Here is a 19,357-nt window from a genome sequence, read left to right on the forward strand (position 1 = left end):
AAAAAAAAAATAAATGAGAGAGAGAGAGAGGACAAGCCGGGGATGTTGTATTTGTTTGGACTTGTCCCGTTGCATTTTGCAAATAGCTTTAACATTTAGGGCCCAGGAAACACTAAGCAGTCTGAGCCAAAACTCATAGGTGGAAAGCTAAAAAAAAAAAAAATTTAATGAAGAAAGACAAAAAAAAACTTTATATAGAGATTACAAATCCGAATGACTATTTAATACTTGTATGAAATGGGAAGATTTATGACATAGAATAATTGCTGGTATCTTACAACATGTTTTTGTTTTCTTTATTCTCCAGTTTGTTTTTTTTTATTCAAACCTTAGAGGTTGCCAGAGTAGATTCTGCATCACCTTAGCTGCATTGTTACCCCGTCCTCGTTATTTTTTTTTTTTTCTTTTACTTGAACAAGCCTGAATGATACTCATCATGGGATATATAATCATACTTCATGCACTTTATACTCTTTTCTTTTTCTTTTTTGTTTTCTTTTATATACATTTCATGGAAAACACAAAAAAAAAAGTTATAGTAATGGGAAGGAAAAAGGTGGAACCTGGTCATTTTATTATGCATTATGTACACGCGGCGCTGTTCTTGTTGGAAGTAAAAGACGACAAGATTAAATAGTCATGTTCTTCCATTTTCATTTTCATTTGGAAGAAATAAAATGGATTTTTGTTTTTGTTTAAAAAAAAAAATGGCATCTGATTTTTTCTACGTGATAGTAAAGGACGATTGTTCATTTTAATACGGCCGGTGCTCCGTTATGGCACCCATCATTCTCTAAGAATCGGTTCCCTTCCATAGGACTGACGCTTGTATCCCGTCTCCTCTTGGTGTCAAATTGCAAACCGAAGTTGTTCCCCTTTCGAGTTTTTTTCGAGAGGAGTCCATGACGTATTTTTTATTTTCTCTGCAGTTCTGATAAAAATGTTCTTTCTCTTAATATCTCTATCACTGAGGGCTTCCTTTTGGGATGTTCAAAAAAAAAAATTGCCATCAATGTGTTGTTCAGGAATTCGGCCCTTTCGAAGGGATTCTTCCAATCGACCGCCCATATTAATCCATCCTAAATAATAGAAACTCATGAGCCATTTGCAGAAAGTAGATAGTAGTCCTGTTTTATGGATTTTTTTGTTTTGTTTATTGCAGATAGTTAAAGCATACATGATGTTGCACAACTTGTAGAAAACAAAGAAGGGAAGGGTTAATGTATTAAATGTGCTGAATTGACATTAAGAACTTAATTTTATTAAAGTATTATTACTTAAAATGAATGGCTTCCATCTTTTTCTTTTTGCTGGGTTGGGTGGTGGTGAGGGGGGATCAAAGTGGTAAACAAGGTTTTACAAGTGATGCATATGGTGATGCTCCAAAAGCTTGTAGACCCCCTGACCATCTTATCTACTACTCCAAAACACGTGTCTCCAGTGAGGGAGACTGCCAATGTTCTATTATACAGAGATATTTTGGACAATTGTACTCCTACAACCTTGTAGGTTTGAGGAAGACTCCTTACTGTTCTACAACCATTGTTCCCAAGGCCATCTTCAAAAAGAGATGGGGCTGCATCTATCAAAGCTATATCAAAGACTGGAGGATATGAACTCTTATGGGGGAGAACCTTGCTCATCCAGCAAACCTGGCCTAGGACTGAAAACATTTGCCAACTAATAGCAAATCCATTCCAGGTTTTCTCAGGATAGACTATTTTCTCCAGTCTTTGAGAGCTTTAATAAGTCAGGCTTATGGTGTTAGGGGTGTGATGTGAAAGAACTTGAGTGTTCCACACTAATCCCCATTCCTAACCCTACTGAAGACCTTGGGGAACATCAGTTATGAGTTGGGCATGACAATCTATTAGTACCTAAACTCTAAAATCTTGTACTTCACTCTTGTAGAAGAGTGGAGGCCATTATGGAGGTCAACTCTATAATGGTCTCCATACTTTCGGGAAGGTGTAAGCAACAAGCTCATATAGTTGACAAATCAGGTGTCCCAGCCTTTAAAGTGGCACCGGATCATCAAATGCCAAGAGGCCACAGGAGACCTGGTGTTCAGAAGCAATCACTACTACCGCACTTTTGAATCTTCTCAGGTGAAACAAATAGCAGTACCCATCTAGGTCCTCCTGGACATCTTTAAATGAGCACTGTCCTTTATTTCCTCCTGACCCAAGATTGTTACAAACATTTTCTCTTTGCAAGGTTATGATGAGGAGATTATTAATAAAACCTCAAAGTCTTTTGTTTCCATTGAGCTAGACCTCCACTCTTGGCAAAGTCTCATTAGCTGCCTATGGCATTTAGAGATCTAGCAACGATGTCTGGCCCATAGGCTCACTTGAGGCCTTTACCAGACCAATCATTTATATAAACAAATCACTAAATGTTTCTATAAACTGCATTCTTCTAAGATGTTATTGGGCTTGGGGGACCTTCCATTCCTTGGGTGTACCTCTGTACAAAATATGGCTCCATAAAGACGTGGTTTGCCAGTTTGGTGAGGAACTGAAGTGTCCATCCTGACCTCAACCCATCTAAGCACCTTTGGGAACGCCAATTGCCAGGTCTTCTTATCTAGTACCATCATCTGACTCCATAGATGGTCACAAATTAAAACAGACTTTGAAATCTCTTGGAAACTTTCTCAGAACATTGGAATCAGGATTCAACTGGAAATGATTATTGTAGATCTCCCCAAAATCAAGTATGATGACCCCTTTATGTTGTTTGGAAAAGCCACTGTAGAAGGGTGAATGGTGTAGAGGACTCCTAATGAGGATATAAGGGTTTCGAATATTTCCTACACATGACAGGACCTCTAAGTTTAATCGTTTGTCTCTCTAACCATTTTCTTGCCTCCTTGGTCACCAAATGTTATGGAGTGACGCTGTTTGTGCCAGCTTGGCAGGCCATCTCTCTAGCAGTTGGTGGGCTGGCATGACGTTGGGGCTTGGCATGTCCATGGGATGGGCAGATGGCTGTTGAAATAACGCAATCCTGCCCTGATGGTGATTCGCCTGGCCACATAATCGTAGACGTTTAGCACCTCGGAGGTGCTATTGTTCGACCACTTGCTGTTTTCATTGTCTGAATTGAGCTGGATTATTTCAAAGTCAACATGGCTGGGAGGGATGGAGGCCGACAGCATGTAGACACCAATGTACAGCATAAGGACAGGAAGGGCCAGCTTGGGCTCAGCCATTCAGTCTTTTCCACTCTTTCTTTCACAGTCATGGGGCCATGTGTTCTCAATTTTTATCAAAGCCAAATGTATCTGCTTACTGCCCCTTTCAGATGGTTCCTTCTGTCCAAAATTTCTAAGTGAAGCCTGGATGGTCATAAGGAGGTCCCGACATACTTGGGTGACATATCGCGTTGTACAATTCATAAACTTAGTGTATTTTAAGAATATTTTTGTTACATTCAAGTAGTCTTCCAGTGAATTCAAGGAAAAAAAAAACAAAGATGGTGGCACATTTCTTTAAAACCAAATGAGCTTTCCAATCACCCGCAGTCAAGAATTGTATTGAATTGTATAACATGTAGTTTTGCAAATGAAATATTGACTTATTGTTGAGACATTCTATGATGTAAGAACTTCACTGATGACCTTGATGATGAGGATGGTTTACCTTCTCAACGTAACCTAAAGCAGAGTTTCTCAACCATTTAACATGGGGGAATTCTTAAAATAATTTGGGGAACCACTTCCAAAATTACGATACCCACAACTCACAGTGTGGTGATCAATGGGAAAAATGTCTCTTACATTGCTGGCCATTGGGAAGAATGTCACCTTTACAGAAGGAGCCCTGGTTGAGAAACACTTACCTAATGTGCCCACCTATGGTATAGTATGAGGTCTCCGACATACAAATAGGAAAGCTTTGGGCTATTATCAGGCTTCCTCCACAGACTGACGTCCGGCTCTGAGCTATAAGAATAATGACCTCGGGCCAGGTATAGCATTGAACAGAGGGTTCACTTACCCGAAGATTCACCCATACCCAATGAAAATGATTCAAGCAAAGCCTAGACCCATCCAGAGCAGATGAAATCCCCCCATGTATGCAGATTCCATGTTATCAATACAAATTAGTGCTGCGGAGTCCAAAATAGTAAAAACAAAAATGTAATTGCATTCTTTTTGCTAGCCGGGCATTTTTTATTTTATTTACCCTGCATTTGTACAAGCTGCTATTTCTGGTTCCGGGTTCTCATGCTGACCCAACACATCGCGAGTATAGATTACAGTTCTATATATAAAGCAGAAATGAGAATAATATTCCAATATCGACGTCTTGTAAAGTTACCACCGAAAAAGTTGGCATTCTAATATTAAAAAAAATAACGCAGACAATATTACAGTGTACGCAGAGGCGATATCTCATTTTCCACCTCATCCAATTATCATTTGGAACCAGAGAGAAAATTCTATGTAAATATTAAGGGAGGAAAACCAAACACCGGAGCTCTGTGCAAAGTTTAGGAGAAATGGCACCGAGACCAGAATATAGGGAGCTAGGGGACTGGATTTATTCACTGCATTATTCTGTATGTATGGACTCTGCACAGTACTACTTCTCTTGTCCCCTACCCCAGACTTCTCTTGTCCTGTACCCCGGGTGTAATTCTCAGTATCTGTTCTTATTCTCCATGTATGGTCACTGTGCAGTACCACTTCTCTGCACAAGGGGGCAGTCTCGGTGACATTGCAGGTTATGCGGCTAGACGGCGGCTGGCAGTGGGTTGGATGGGCGTGGTGCACACTAAGCACATTTGGAGCAAGGATCCTTCCTCAGGCAGTTGTTGCTAGGGAGACGTGACAGTTGCTGGGGTTGTCGCCATGGTAGCGGGATCACAGAGACATTCCGGAATCTGGTGAGTGCAGACAGTTAATAGAGCAGCATGACAATTCCTCCGTACTGTATGGGTGTGAGATTCCTGAATGCACCAATCAGAACAATCCATGACAGGCGGAGGAATCACATTGATCATCTGGGTACAATTGCTCCTGACAGGGGTGGGTGGGGGCTATATGGGGCAACAAATGAACAGTATATGCCCCCTACATGCAGGGTCAATAGCTACCCAAAAAAGGAAGGACATCCGGTCACGGTGTGGGTCATGGGGGCTGAAGGTTCATTGATGGCTGTGGGATCCTCTGGGGTGGACTTAGAATAGGGGGGTATCTCTGGGAATTTGGGGGTCCCTTTGTCTGGCTGCATTATTAAACATGGTGGTGGCAATGTGGGAAGGGAGGGCTACATAACCAATTTTGTTTTGATTTTCCTAAATTTTCCCCTCTTTAGGACTCCCCATGACGGCCCCTCATTGGACATGGACCCCAATTGCCCAAGATGCCCAGTTTGCCCGTGCGTTCCACACCTGCACTCCTATCAGGGGTAAACTCTATTTATATGGCGGCGTCAGATCAGGAGACCCCAAAGAACCTCCACTTGGGGATGTTGTGATCTTTGACCCTGAGCAGAAGTCAATATGTGGAAATGTCCCAGAGGTTGGGGCCCGGAGGAGCCACCATGAAGCCGTCCCGCTGGAGGAGAGGTGGTTGTGCATGGTGGGGGGTTGGGACGGCTCGCGGCGTCTGTCCTCCATCCTGGGCTACGACACCGAGACCACAGAGTGGGCGATGTGGAACAGTGAAGGGCCCAATGACCCTCCAGTGGGGCTGAGTAGCCACTCGTGTACCAAGATTTCTGACAAGGAGTTGTGCGTAGTCGGCAGGGAGGGAGGACTGCGGACACAGAGGCGGTATGCTAGCGTGTATACCCTGCGGGTAAACCCTGGCCCCAAGACCTACTCGTAAGTAATTCTCTCTTCCCGTCCATATTTGCCCCCCTCCACATGGTTGTCCCATCAAAGCTTTAATAGTTCAGTAATCTTCAACCAAAACATTGTTTTTGCTACCAAGGACCTGTGAAAGCTCTTATGTAGTAACTGTATCCTTGGGGGTGGGCTCTACTGTTTGGAGGCGGTCTCATATATTCCTCAGGGGTGTGGCTTTTCAGATATTTAAAGCAACCTCATAATACCAAGTGAAGTACTAGCGTTCCTCAAACAAAAGGTAACATTTGTGACAGATTTTCTTTGTTTCCAAGGTACAAGGAGGAGGAATGGCACACGGCATCCCGGTCTGGGCACTCTGCCGTTCTTGTGAGGGACGGCGCAAAACGTACCAAAAAAGTTGGGTACTCCCTCTATGTTTTTGGAGGACGAGAGTCTGCTACAGTTGAAGTGGTTGGACACTGGGGCCAGGATAAAGTTCAGGTGGGTATCAGAGGTCAGCCCCGTCCTTGGCAGGTTGTATTGTCTTTTTTGGGGGGAATTGCCCTGGGTCTGTACCCCTTCTGTGCCCTTTATGGGGGCTCCCGACAAGGACTGTGCTAAGTTCCCAGTTTTGTACATCTGCTGTGCCCATTATGAGGGGTTCTTAACATCCCAGTGCTGTGCCCCCTTATACTTCTAAGGAGAATCCTCTAGAGGGCGCATGATGAATTTTAACATTCAACTATTCAGTGACAACTCCAAAGCCAAATTCAGGTAAGGGAAATTTTCACACTTTAAGAGGAATAAAAACTGAACAAAATTTTGGTAAATGTTATGGATAAAATGTTTGTCAACTGAATAGATTCTTCAAAATGTCATGGGTATATTTTTGTTCCTCACAGGAAAACACGGAGCCATGTGCCCAACTGACGGAGCAGCTAACAAGGCTTGTGTCCACCAAGGGGGCAAAACGAGCCGAGCCCAAAAATCTGAGGCATCATTCATGCTCTGTGATTGGCCCGTTTGTGGTTGTATTCGGTGGAGAGACTCTGTCCAGGGGCCGGGATGCTGTTTGTAATGACCTCTATATTGGGGATACACGTGAGTTGGCTCTAGAAGTACCTATCCATTCCTAACCAACCTCAGCTACATCTAGTGCGGGGTGTATAGCTCCCCCTAGTGTAAAAATAAGGTAAGGGAATTTTGGTTGATGACTTTATTATAAACCACCCAAGCATGGCAGTGATGGCTGCAAGCTACCCAGAGGCCATCTAGTGAGGATCCAGAATAAAATTCTTATTGGTCATTGCAACCAATAAAAATGGCTGATGTGTTTCAGCAGGGCCAGAAAAAAAAGGCTGACACATTGCAGGGTTTTGGGCTCCCTGCATCATGGCCGCAATGCAAAATTTGGTTCAAGTGAAACTTTTGTGTTATTTTTCTCAATGTATTAGTCTTTTTATGTTTTCATCGTGGCCATCCAGGGCCCTGTTATCCTGTATTCAAGCCCTGGTGAAGGAAGTCTTCTGAAACGTGGTGGCCTTGTCATGTAGCAAAAGACTGGCCCCGTAATTTGCCATTCATTGTCCCAGGAACCTGTGGGTTAGAAAGCTTCCTGTGCAACCTAATGCCCCTCAAAGTCCCAGCTGGGCCCATAACTGCCTACAAGTACCCAGACATACCCCCCTCCTCACCAGGGGTCCCTTTAAGGATATACAATATTGTGTTCGGTGGTTTCATTCTCCGACTTTTGTAATTTTTTATTTTTTGCAGGCACCTCCCCCCCGTCCTGGTTCCAGTTTCCTGGGTCCAATCCCCAGCACAAGAGAGTCGGCCATCGGACCTGCCTAGTTAACCATTGCCTGTACGTTGTGGGCGGATTTGGTGCTGATGGCAAGACACCGTGTCCAGAGATTTGCATGCTGGATATCAGTTTATGAGATGGGGATTTTGATTGATGGGCCCGGAAGAGCGGCATTGCTTGCAGCAGCAAATCAAGAAAAAAAAATATATATGTAAAAGAACATTTTTAAATAAAGATTGTACAGAAACACTTATCCGATGACAGGTTCACTTAAAATACCCGCAGGTAATAGACCCCAATGGGACACTGGTGGAGACTTACAACATTGGGCCCAGAAGGTATTGGCACCCAGAGTTTAAAATAGCCGCCCACATGATCGCTCAGCTGTTCAGAGTGGCAGATGGGCGGCTGCTGAATGGGCAATCTGCATGCAAAACTTTATTTTAAAAAGATAACACAAGTAAAACCGATACAACAAACTTTATTTAACACAATAATATAAGAACCAAAAAAAAAAAAAAAAAAAGGCCAACAGCTCCAATTTCAGTGTGAATCCCCCAAACCGTCAAATCTGCAGCATGACGCTGAATCTGACGCCTTCGTTTGCAGCAAAGCCGCAAGATTTCCCGCTGTAACAAGTGCGCAGCAAGACGAGACAGTCTGTGGCGGACGGGTTGCGATGCCCGCAGGGATCAGGAGACCAGGACGCCGGCCGAGCTGGTCTTGGAACCGGAGCCGTCTCCGTCTTTTGGCGGCTGCTTCTGGTCGTCCTCCCCCATCAGGCGGATATTGTGCTTCTCCCGGTACTCGTTCAGCTCGCGCCCCTTGGCCTGCAGCTGCGTGCTCAGCGTCTCGATGATTTTGTTGATCTGCGATGAGAGGAGGCGGGGTTATGTGTGGCAAGCCCCATGGGTGAACCTATTCAGTGGAATTGGGGACGACAGCTTCCATCTGAAGCTTTGCACACAGGTCATATGTTTAGTGATGAGCTGCACTGAATAATAACTTCGTATCAGCCAGAGGAAATCAGGCTTGCAGGGGGTGGGGCTACTAATGTAAAGGGGAGGGGCTTTGTTGTACTTTGACAGGACAGGGGTGGGCGTGGCCCATGTCACTAATAGCTCAAACAGGAAGGAGGCGGAGCCTGGGGGTTGTATCTAATGGCTATGAACAGGCTCCTGAAGTAGCCATCACATTTATCAGAATTTCACTATTCAGCCCTAAACCAATATGGCGCCTACCCGAAGAATCCCCTCATCTCGGAGGCACCGGGGTCCCAGCTCACCTGATCTTTGTTGTTCTCCAATGCTGGCAGCACCTCTTTCACGGTCCGCTCCACCAGGACCCCTCCAACCATGCGGTAACACTTCCTGTTCTGGTCAACGTCCCGCAGGGTGTCAATCACCAACCTGTGACAGAGATGGACGATTAGCTGGGGCCGACCCCCTGACATTCACAGAGCAATCATGTCCTCCCATCGGGAACCGACTTTCCAAAATTCTAAGTGTGGCCAGAAAAACAGAAACCCCACCTGTGCAGCAGAAGTGGGTCCGCCTCTTCCTGTAAAGGGGCCTCTGAGATGGGTTGGGCACACTAAGGAGCTAAAAGTCCCCATCGGGAGATCAGTGAGGGGGCTTCCCAGCTTTGAGAGTCTTCTCTGGCTCTATATTGGGGGTACACACCCCCCACCCCATGGAAGTGGGCACCACTCTAGGGGGCAGCATTCACACAGTCCGCTTCTCATTGCCCCTTGCAGGTGACGGTACTCACGTGTGTTCACTCAGCTCCATCTCCAGCTCCGCCGCCTTGGAGGCCAAACCCCTCTGCTCCTGCCGCAGGCGATTGAACCCCGCCACCACCTATGGAGCGACATTGTAAGGTTAGAGAAGTAAAAGGGAACTCCAACCTGCAAAAAGGAGGCTGGGAAATGTCAATGGGGGATCCTTTCTGTCCTGGGTGAACCCCAAATAATATGTTTTTTTTCTGGAAGGGGGGAAGGGAAACTGTCATCAGACTTCTGAGCTCTACAACTGTATACTGAAGGGAGGAAGGCATGCTGGGAGCTGTAGTCCCCCTGTAGGAGAGGAGCAAGGCATGCTGAGAGCTATAGTCCTCCTGTATAGAGGAGCAAGGCATGCTGAGATCTGTGGTACATTTGTATAGAACAGCAGGGCATGCTGGGATCTGTAGTACATCTGTATAGAGGAGCAAGGCATGCTGGGAGCTGTAGTCCCCCTGTATAACAGGCCATGCTGGGTGATATTGTTCTCACTCGTCACTATAGGATGAATGGCAGGGTGAGACTTCTAGTCACCCCCTGATGACACGTTGCTCCTTCTTTTACCCCCCCCTGGGGTGACAATATGGGACATCTCCCCCTCACCTGCTCCGCCGCAATCTGCTTAGCCGCCGCACTCGCCATCTCTCCTCCACTAGGTTTCTGCTCGCCGCCGGAAGTCGTTAAACCTCGTGACTTCTGGCCGCCCCGCCTCTGTCCGCCATCTTGACTAAGGGCAGAGTGCGGATGAGGCTCGGTGGGAGGCTGTGGTGTGTGCTGGGGTGAGTGGCTGCACCCTAAACAATCCTTCCAAGCTTAGCTGTGGGAGGTGGGGAGAGGTATTTCTGTCTGAATTCTGATTGGAGGAAATTGTTCCTCCCTTGCTGTGACACCAGGACAGGAAATTAAGGTAGTTGGGGTCACTACATAGGAAGTCATGGACAACTTGAAAGATTTCCCTTCAATATATAGAGACAGACAGGTCCTCTTTATTGTGCCTGCCAATCCCCACTGGAAGATTGATTATACGCAGCCTATACAGGTCCTCTTAATCGGCCCTTCTCTGGTCCCTCCATATTGGAACATTGGGGGGGAAATAGCGGGAAATAAATAAATAACAATTCTGATTTCTATTTAAAAAGTTTCCGAAAGATGTCGGCCATGTGCGCCGCGCGGAGCCCCCTGATCGCCGTCTGCCAGGTGACGTCCACTGCCAACAAGGAGGACAACTTCTCTACCTGCTCCGCCCTCATCCGAGAGGCCTCCGCCCAAAGCGCCGCCATGGTCTTCCTGCCCGAGGCCTTCGATTATATTGGCGGCAGCACAGAAGAGACGCTGAGCCTGGCGGAAACCCTGCAGGGGGGGCTGATAGAGCGCTACTCAGATCTGGCAAGGTGAGACCGTGACACCCCCTCCCAAGCACTAATCTGGCCCCTCCCATGCACAACTCTAGCCCCTCCCTAGAATTGCACTGGTCCCTCCCATGCACAGCCTCTCCCCAATGCTGCTTTGGCCCCTCCCATGCAGTTTCAGCACTGCCCTGGCCCTTCCTATGCCCAGCTCCAGCTTCCCCCAGTGTTGACTTGACCCCTCCCATGCACAGCTGCAGCACCTCCCATGCACAACCCCAGCTTCTCCCCAGCGCTGTCCTGGGCCCTCCTAAACACAGTTCTGGTCCCTCTGCAGTGCCCCCAATGAAACCCAGAGGATTACCCAGCCCCTTTCCTAACACCTTCCAAGCCCCTCCCTAGCAAAGCTTTGACCCCTCAACCACCTCTAAATTTACTTACCAGCCCCTCCATAACTACCGTGTTTCCCCGATGATAAGGCATCCCCATCAAATAAGCCACCCCCTGATTTTTGTTCAAACAATTAAAATAAAGCACCCCCCGCAAATAAGACATCCTCCGATACCTGATACTGTGTGCCTCTGTGTGACTCCTCGATGCTGGCTGCATTGCAGAGTGAAACTGAACGTAACTTCAAAGGACAAGCAAGCTGCTGATCCCTGCCCTAAGAGAGTCTGTTACCCGGCGAGTCAGTGATCAGAAGGGGACAACGAATGGCACATGAGTGATCAGAAAGGGAACAATCAATGACATATGAGTGATTTTCAACAATAAATGTGTACTGTAGTCTTCATGGAAAAATAAGACATCCCCCTGAAAATAAGACCTAGGGCATATTTTGGCATTTCAGAAAATATAGGACAGTGCCTTATCATAGGGGAAACAGGGTAAATGTCAGCCCTGCCCGGGAGCAATCCCAGCTATTCTCAGTGTTTCCTTGGTCACTTCCCAGTACTGCCCCAGCCCCACTTATCCCCGCACGGCCACTCCCCAGCACCTCGGAGGTTGCTCTCCAATATTACCCAAAAATACCACAGCACTGCCCTGGCCCCTCCCCTCTACAGCCTCAGCTCCTCCCCAAAAATCTTCTGGCCCCTCCTCTTTACTATCCCAGCCTCTCCTCATTGGTCAGGTTTAGGTCCTGATTGTTGGATCTCTCCGAATGTTAGGGAATGTCGCCTCTGGCTGTCTCTGGGTGGATTCCACGAAAAGGGCTCCGACTGGGACAACGACCGCCGGATCTTCAACTGCCACCTCATCCTGGATGACAAAGGTAAGGAGTGTGTAAAGAGAACCGGTCATACCAGTGTATGCTGGGAATCACAACTTCCTGTTCATAGAAGGACACCTCAACCACATCCTGGTGTCCCCGAGCCAAGAAGTGAGAAGCAGTCTTACAACGGGGTCACCAGTTCTGGTTGACAACTAAGATTTTCTCACTTCCTTTTGTCTCTTTACAGGGAACATCCGGTCCGTCTACCGCAAGGCTCATCTGTTTGATGTGGAGCTGAAGAGTGGGGTGTCACTGAAGGAAAGCAATTTCACCATCCCGGGGTCAGAGCTGGCGCCCCCTATCTGCACACCAGTGGGAAAGGTGGGCACTCTTATCTACAGTGAATATTGTAGTAGCAATGTTCAATGATGTGAATCTCTGACGCAGGATTTGTGTTTTTTAGGTCGGGCTGGGCGTTTGCTACGATCTTCGCTTTCCTGAGATGTCGCTGGCGCTGTCCAGGGATGGAGCGGAAGTCCTCACCTACCCCTCTGCCTTCACTGTCACAACTGGGATGGCACACTGGGAGGTTGGTCTGTATGAGGGTGGTCAGAGGTGACAGGAACCAAAAATTGATGGAGACTGAGTACCTGAGGGGCAGTGCTGCTCATGGGTGAGGGAGCCAATCAGGATGGTGCAGGAGACATCACATGGGGTGGCAGATAGTTAAGGTATACAATAGACTTCTAATCAAGGTCAGAGCATGGCAGCCACTCGTCAGGGCTGAGGGTGGTGTGTGGCCTCTGGTCACATGACTCCTTAATCTATGAGAACTATAGGGGGCAACACCACACTTGGGGAAGACCAGGGCCAAGTTTACACCAGCTTGGGGTAATTACTTGGTGGGTAGGCATACCATCTAAATTTAAAATCCAAAGCAGCGCCCATGGGGCCCCGAATCAGTTTTATAGGCTGTAGTGCCTCAGATATTCTAACAATCCACTGACCTCCGCTTTGACCCCACAGGTGCTTCTGAGGGCCCGTGCCATTGAAAATCAGTGTTACGTGGTGGCTGCGGCACAGACCGGCAGCCACAACCAGCGCAGGACTTCGTATGGCCACGCCATGGTAGTTGACCCATGGGGCGCAGTGATAGCACAGTGCCGGGATGGGCCCGGTGTGTGCTACGCTGAGATCAACCTTCCTTACCTGCACCGCGTGCGGCAGGAGATGCCGGTGCAGAATCACCGCAGGCCTGAGCTGTATGGAGGAGCCGCTACAAAGACCCCAGGGTGAGGGAAAGTCAGAAATATGTAATCAATCACTTGGATGTTTAACCTGTAATAATATATAAAACACTGAAGGGGTGTGGAAGCAGATGCTGGATTGGATGAAGTGATGATGACTCTGTGGATTTGGGGCGGTCCCTAATGGCACCTGTTAGGTACGCCCCTGAGCCTAGGTGTGCACGGTCTATATACTGTCAATAGAAAATAATAAAAAAATTTACCATTTATTTGCATAAAGGGCGGAGCCTGGTTGGTATAGGAGGCGGGGCTCAATATTTCACATGAATATTAGGGCAGGGCCTAATATCACCCAACCAAGAGACTTAATTCTTCACATGTGATCTAAATAAATTATTTTCACATTTCATCTACAGCAAGCCTGTTATTTCTGGAGCTCCTTGCCCCTGTGGTGTGGATGCCATGGCGGCGCAGAACGAAGGGGCAAATCTAAGAGTGAAAGGCTCCAGTTCCCTCAGGGTTTGCAACCCCAGAGGTGGAGATCTAGTGATGGCGGATGAATGGACAATTAAAGGGGTGTGGTCAGTGGGTGTTGGGGCAAGAAGGTAAATCACACTGGTTGACAATGCCCCACCCCCCCCCTTCCATAGGTGGTCAGTAAGCCCCATTATAGCACCTCCACCAGGCTGCTCATTGTATCCAACCCACGTGCCACCTTGTCACCCCAGGCCACTATTATAACCATTTGCCCAAAACAGGAGCTTTAGATGTGTACGATGTGCCTGGCATCCACCATTAAGCACTGGGGGTTCCAGCAATTAAATTGGCCCTGGGGCCCTGCGCATTGGCACAATGAAAGTGTTGTATTTCCAGGGGCCTAAAGGGGGAGCCCCGGAGACTATCTTTTTAGCACAGAACCCAGAGGGGCTGTGTGGCAACATCAGAAGTTTAGTGCTACATGCCACATGCCCAACCAATCACCACAACTTACCAAACGGCCCAACGCTTTCACCAAAAACCATCAATAGCAACAGGCATAGACACACCTGATTTTATTCCAGCATACTGGAGGTTGATCAATGAAATGGTCAAATACTAAAAAGTCAATTCAATCAGAAGAGGGTGAATATTGCAAAGTTTAAATTTTTTTTTTTAATCTCCCACTTTTCAGAAGCAGCCGAGAGGGCAAAAAAAAACAAAACAGAAAAAAAAAACAGAAATAAACATAACACTGACAAAAAGGACGAGACTCCGACATCACACAGATCAACTTGTTCTAGCCAAAATAATCAATGCGTCGTTTTTTCCCACGCGTCCTTGTACAACATACAATCAGTAAATTTTTGGAGTTTTTCTTTTTATCTCGGTGACACCAAACAGCGTCAGTATTGCAAAAAGAACGAAGATAAGTGCTGAGGAGGAAGAAGAGAGAACGTTCTTCAGGCTTGAGGGAGAATCGCAGGCGCAGCTCAGATGCAGCTGCAGGAAATGTAAACTGATTTACTCATAAAAACAAAAAATTTATTATCTAGGAGGGAAAACGGTCGCGTGTGGCCAAAAATAAATGGACAAGGACTGAGTAGTGTTTTTTTCACAGAGTGGAACGATGGGGGTTAAGGCAATGCTGCAACGCACCGGCCTGCTTATATAAAAAAAAATTGCAACGGTTTTTCTTTTTTCCAAACTGGACAACCCTGCCGTGTGTGGGCATTTTTTTTGGGGGGGTCTCTACAGGGGTATTGTAATTTTTCCCAGAACACAATTTTTTTTTTTTTAAATTCCCATAGCGGGTTTCCAGTTTTTTGCACACCCACCGTGCCCAGATTGGACAGACAGCCCACGAGGGCTTTTGCGTGGATTGAGCCCTTGTTGGAATGGTGAATGGTCTGCACCAATAACTCTCCCAGATAAAAAAAAATTCCAATGAAGGTTCCGGTCTCTCCGCAATCTATCCAAAATGTTTTTGAATTTTTTCCCCCAAATTATTTTAGGCTGGGAGGGAAGAATCTGCTGGGGGTGCCCAGCTAAAAGGGTCTGGGGAGAACACGGAGACCCCCTATGCTCCCCTTTGCTATAGTGAACATCAAAGTGCAATTTTTTTATTTTTTAACCAGGCCCCCTCTTTCCAAAAAACCATCGTAGCCACACGCAACCCTTGCAAACTTTTTGAAATGCAAATACAAAAAAAAAAAAAAACCTTTGGTGCGGCCGGGCGCCGTTTTCCAAAACAAAAATACAGAGACAGCGAGTGGAAGTTCCCAAAGGTGCTGCATGGATCTGGGTCACATGACCAGAGGGACCCTCTGCGCGGTAATAGGTGCCTACAGGCGTGATTAGACCGATGGGGCCGGTATATATATATCTATACAAGTACATAAATAGAGTTATATTATAGGCGCATAGTGACAGCGGGCCGCTCTACCCTCAAGCAACACAGTGCTCACCTCCAATAGATTTATAGATTTTTTTTTCTCACTTTTTCATTATATAAAAAAAAAAGTACTGAAAAAAATTGGTGATGGATCCGACTTTAGGAGCCGCTAAGTGCTGAGCGGCGCTAAGTGTCATTGTAGCTCCGCCCCTCCCGCAGCCCTCTTTCCCTCCCCTCCCCCAACAAAAAAAAAGGAGGGGGTTGGTGTCACAGCGTGCTTTGCATCATCAAGTTCCGAAGAAGTTTTTGCCGCCCGATTTCGTAGTCTTCCTCGTCCACATTGACCAGCAGCTTGATGGCCTCGTGGCCCACGGCTTGCTTGAGGGAGTCCGTTATGAAGACGCCTTTGAGCGCCTCCAATAGAGAGCCGTTGATGTAGTCGCGCCAGAAGGCGTCCAGGTAGGTGAGCTCGGAGAATTTGATGTCGCAGATGATGGAGCCCAGGTCCCGGGATTTTAGGATGGTGTTGGCCTGGTTGAAACGCTCAAATTGGCGTTCCAGGGGGTCCTGTTTGTTGGAGAAGACGTTGCCTTGTAGTGCCGTCTCATGCTGGCAGTACTCTGCCCGTACTCGCAGCCGGATATCTGCCCGTGGGAGAAGAAAAAATAACCGTCACCAGCCTGACCAGAAAAATATCTAGGACCAGCATTGTAAGAGGGGAAGACTATTTTACTTCCTGTTTGATGCCCATAAAAAACAAAAGACATTGCTCACAATTTTTCTGCCTGGCTTTATTATATTAGAGAGGAAGTGAAGAAATATTCCAGACGGGGACACAGACCAATGGGGAAAGCTCATCATTTTATTTCCTGTCTTTAGGGGCGTCAGACAGGAAGTGGGGAGGTTCACTGTTCACTGACCTCACCCCCATATTTGCCCTCCCCAGTGCTTGGCAAGAGCAATGGTTGTGCATGTGGATGCGGGAGGACTGCAATCTAGATCAGGACGGGTGCATTGAATTATTTAGCATGCAATACTCTGCACTGCAAGGAGGGGGCAGTAAGCAGAGAGCAGTATGGGGGTGCTATGAAAGGAGAACTATAGTAGGGGCTAATTGCAGAACCTGGACATTGTAGGGGTGTTGGAAACCTGAAAAATACTGTGTGGGCCCCAGAAAGCTGTAATGGTAGATAAAGGCCATTGGGGAAGCCAAAAACCACGGACCCAACCAATACCCTATTTAATTGAGCTGCTTTTTAATTGGACCAGAACCTTCCAATGATGAACACCGGACAAGTTATTTTTAGTATTAAGCACCTACCACATGTTTGCTTTTCCTTTGGGTCCGGCGTGATGGATTTCCTCCTCCTCTTCTGGCTGCTGAGGGGCGGTCTTCCCCGTCCAGGCCTCTTAGTGCAGATTTGGGGTCCGGAGGAAGGAGAACACACCATGGGGTGGTGAGGTGGGGCTGCTGGATTAGAGAACACAGACAGAAAAGGGTTACACCAGCCCATCATCAAAAACCTGAAGACCCCCCCCATGGCCCAGGTCGTGGCTCTTACCAGGCGAGCGCAAGTGCTCCGTACTGGACTCTCCGCTGCTGTGCGTCCGCGGCATCATGTAGTGAATAGACGTCTCTTCGAGGTATTTGTCTACAAGATCTGGGCATACTGTGGGCACAAGGAAACAGTGAATGGTCTGAGAGCAAAACCCGGCCACCAAATGTCAAATTTTACAGAGGAGTATGATTGGAAAAGTGACCCGCCACTTCCTTATATCACCAAGGCACTCCACAAACTCCCACTATAGTTCCTGCATCTGGCCCCACCCACGAGGAGCCAGAGCTGTATTAAAAATAAAATATTCAAAGGTTTGAACTGCCTTCCAGCCTTCCGTTCAGACGGCTCCTCCTCTGGACTGACATCACTTTCTCTGATTTCACTGCTCTCAATGTACATTAGAAGCTGCAGTTAATCAGTCCACTTCTTTTTCTAACTGGAGGACATCCATTATCATCTAGCCCTTACTTCCCATCTTAACTGTCCTTGGCCCGCCCTTTTCATTTCTTGGATTTTAGTTCTTTAACCTACGTAGGTTCAGCATGACATGTAAATATAACCTACCTATTGATGCCCACCACTTCTGACAAAAACCCATCAATGATATTTGCATAACCCCACCCACTGAACTTTGCTGACCCCCTCCTCCTGCCATGAGCTGCCTGCCAATCTCACAAACAGCAACAGGAACCTAGGGGGTGGAGTCTAATCCTTCAACACCCCATCCAATGAAGAGGCAACACCTATGTTAGGTTGGGGGTCTCCATTGGGGATATTTTCCTCCACGTCCTGGTCCGAGAAAATCTCTAGTGGTCCACAAAAAACAGGAGTGGGGGGATGTTTGAAGCCAGTTACCCCAGTGACAAAAAGCCCCTTTTTTTTGTCATGGGACAGGAAGAGGAGTATAATCCCCCCAATGGCTACCACAAAAATTTTTTTATCCAGAACTTAAAGACCTAAACGGTTTGACCCTGGTCACAAATAGGCCACACCTCCTTTTCGACCAATGAGAAAGGAGCATACGGCTCCTCACAATCGCCCCATCAGAACTCACCGGCCCGCCTCCTCTTAAGGGTGACGTAGGGTAGCAGGTCATGCCGCGTTATAATCCGTAAGAGCTGGAGGACTTGGCGAAAGTTTGTCTCGTCGCAGCGGCCCTGCCTCTCCAGGGCCAGCAAAAAGTCCCGCCCAGTGCGGATCATTCCGCGCTCATAATCGTCTATAACGTCCACAAAGAGGAAGGAGAGGACCCGCACGTCCCGGTGCGTAAGGTGCGTCCCCACAATGTCAAACATCCGGTGCAAGCTGTAAAGGCCATGCTCCTTGTCACCCGCTTCCTCCGGCCAGGCTTGGTCCCGGCTCCGCTTCTGGAGCGCCATCACCGGGCGATGGGGGCCGGACGCTCTCTTCTTTCGCTCTGACGCCACCACCGCTTCTGCCAGGTGGCACTGCAATATGGCCGCTTATTTCTGCTGGGGAAGAAGAGGCGTGTTAGGGTTATCGGGAGGTCACATGACGAAAGAGGAAGAAGAGGTCAAGGGAACCTGTCACCGAGTGGACAAAACAACACACCCGAGCCAATCTTTAGCCTGTCAGGGGCCTTCCTCAAGCCCCGGGGCCATTGAACCCTTTATTCCCACGCCTGCTCTGCATTCTCAGCACTCCCCGAGGATACGAGCTTTCCAAAGCGGGATCAGCGAGGACGCACAAGGGGGAGCGGAAACATTCCACAAACTGGCCTTTAGGTGGCGCTATACCACAGGTCATTCATAGAGCAGCATTAGTATTAAATGGCGCCAACATATTACGCAGCGCAGTAGGATAAATAGGGGAAGCAAATGGCTGACAGGAACAGACAGTGACACTGGAGAAGGGGGATAATTAGGGGTCACTTCCTGTTGGATTTTTTTTTTTCCGTGATAGTTAAAAAAAAAAACTGCACATCAGACCTCAAATCTGCCCCAATTCTTGCACTTTTGCCTCCTCCCCCCAGATCTCCTGATTCATGCATCATCACACCCCAGAGTGACCCCAATTCCTGCAGCTTCACACCTCACATCTGCCCCAATTATTGCCCCTTCATGCCCAGACCACACCAGGCTACTGACAGACTGACATGGTGTGCCCACCCCGGTGTGTATAATGTATAATCTTACCCACCAATGAGGTAAAGCCTTTGCCATGTACCCTGCTGAGATTTCCCTCACTTCCTGTCCAGATGACTACACAGGAATG

General features: G+C 47.5%; 4 protein-coding genes across 5 annotated transcripts in view; 2 read left to right on the forward strand and 2 right to left on the reverse strand.

Moving 5' to 3' along the window:
• The first annotated feature begins 4,778 nt into the window (after nucleotides 1-4,778).
• KLHDC9 (kelch domain containing 9) lies at nucleotides 4,779-7,986 on the forward strand. The gene is made up of 5 exons (XM_072428086.1): nucleotides 4,779-4,896; nucleotides 5,328-5,838; nucleotides 6,135-6,303; nucleotides 6,705-6,903; nucleotides 7,576-7,986. Exons 2-5 carry the CDS (start codon nucleotides 5,336-5,338, stop codon nucleotides 7,740-7,742), a joined length of 1,038 nt encoding a protein of 345 aa, XP_072284187.1. The 5' UTR covers nucleotides 4,779-4,896; nucleotides 5,328-5,335; the 3' UTR covers nucleotides 7,743-7,986.
• Nucleotides 7,987-8,071: 85 nt separating this feature from the next.
• Nucleotides 8,072-10,118, reverse strand: PFDN2 (prefoldin subunit 2). Its single transcript, XM_072428088.1, has 4 exons — nucleotides 9,990-10,118; nucleotides 9,377-9,465; nucleotides 8,892-9,015; nucleotides 8,072-8,475 (listed from the first exon to the last, which is right to left on the reverse strand). Exons 1-4 carry the CDS (start codon nucleotides 10,026-10,028, stop codon nucleotides 8,299-8,301), a joined length of 429 nt encoding a protein of 142 aa, XP_072284189.1. The 5' UTR covers nucleotides 10,029-10,118; the 3' UTR covers nucleotides 8,072-8,298.
• Nucleotides 10,098-13,605, forward strand: NIT1 (nitrilase 1). Its single transcript, XM_072428087.1, has 6 exons — nucleotides 10,098-10,165; nucleotides 10,526-10,777; nucleotides 11,902-12,005; nucleotides 12,193-12,326; nucleotides 12,409-12,534; nucleotides 12,972-13,605. The coding sequence occupies exons 1-6, from the start codon at nucleotides 10,131-10,133 to the stop codon at nucleotides 13,239-13,241; spliced, it is 921 nt and encodes a 306-aa protein (XP_072284188.1). The 5' UTR covers nucleotides 10,098-10,130; the 3' UTR covers nucleotides 13,242-13,605.
• A 721-nt stretch (nucleotides 13,606-14,326) lies between these two features.
• The window catches only part of DEDD (death effector domain containing), a 6,573-nt gene continuing 1,542 nt past the window's right edge, over nucleotides 14,327-19,357 (reverse strand). Inside the window, exons 2-5 of one of the 2 annotated variants that reach the window (XM_072428083.1) lie at nucleotides 18,177-18,594; nucleotides 17,126-17,233; nucleotides 16,885-17,034; nucleotides 14,327-16,207 (exon numbers count right to left, since the gene is read on the reverse strand). In XM_072428083.1, coding sequence (XP_072284184.1) covers nucleotides 15,831-16,207; nucleotides 16,885-17,034; nucleotides 17,126-17,233; nucleotides 18,177-18,501 — 960 coding nt within the window. In that variant the 5' untranslated portion in view covers nucleotides 18,502-18,594 and the 3' untranslated portion in view covers nucleotides 14,327-15,830. The remainder of the gene's footprint in view (nucleotides 16,208-16,884; nucleotides 17,035-17,125; nucleotides 17,234-18,176; nucleotides 18,595-19,357) is intronic. The other variant, XM_072428082.1, reaches the window with a different exon arrangement.

The sequence above is a fragment of the Pyxicephalus adspersus genome, chromosome 12 (genome assembly GCF_032062135.1).
Source record: "Pyxicephalus adspersus chromosome 12, UCB_Pads_2.0, whole genome shotgun sequence".
Classification (NCBI taxonomy): domain Eukaryota; kingdom Metazoa; phylum Chordata; class Amphibia; order Anura; family Pyxicephalidae; genus Pyxicephalus; species Pyxicephalus adspersus.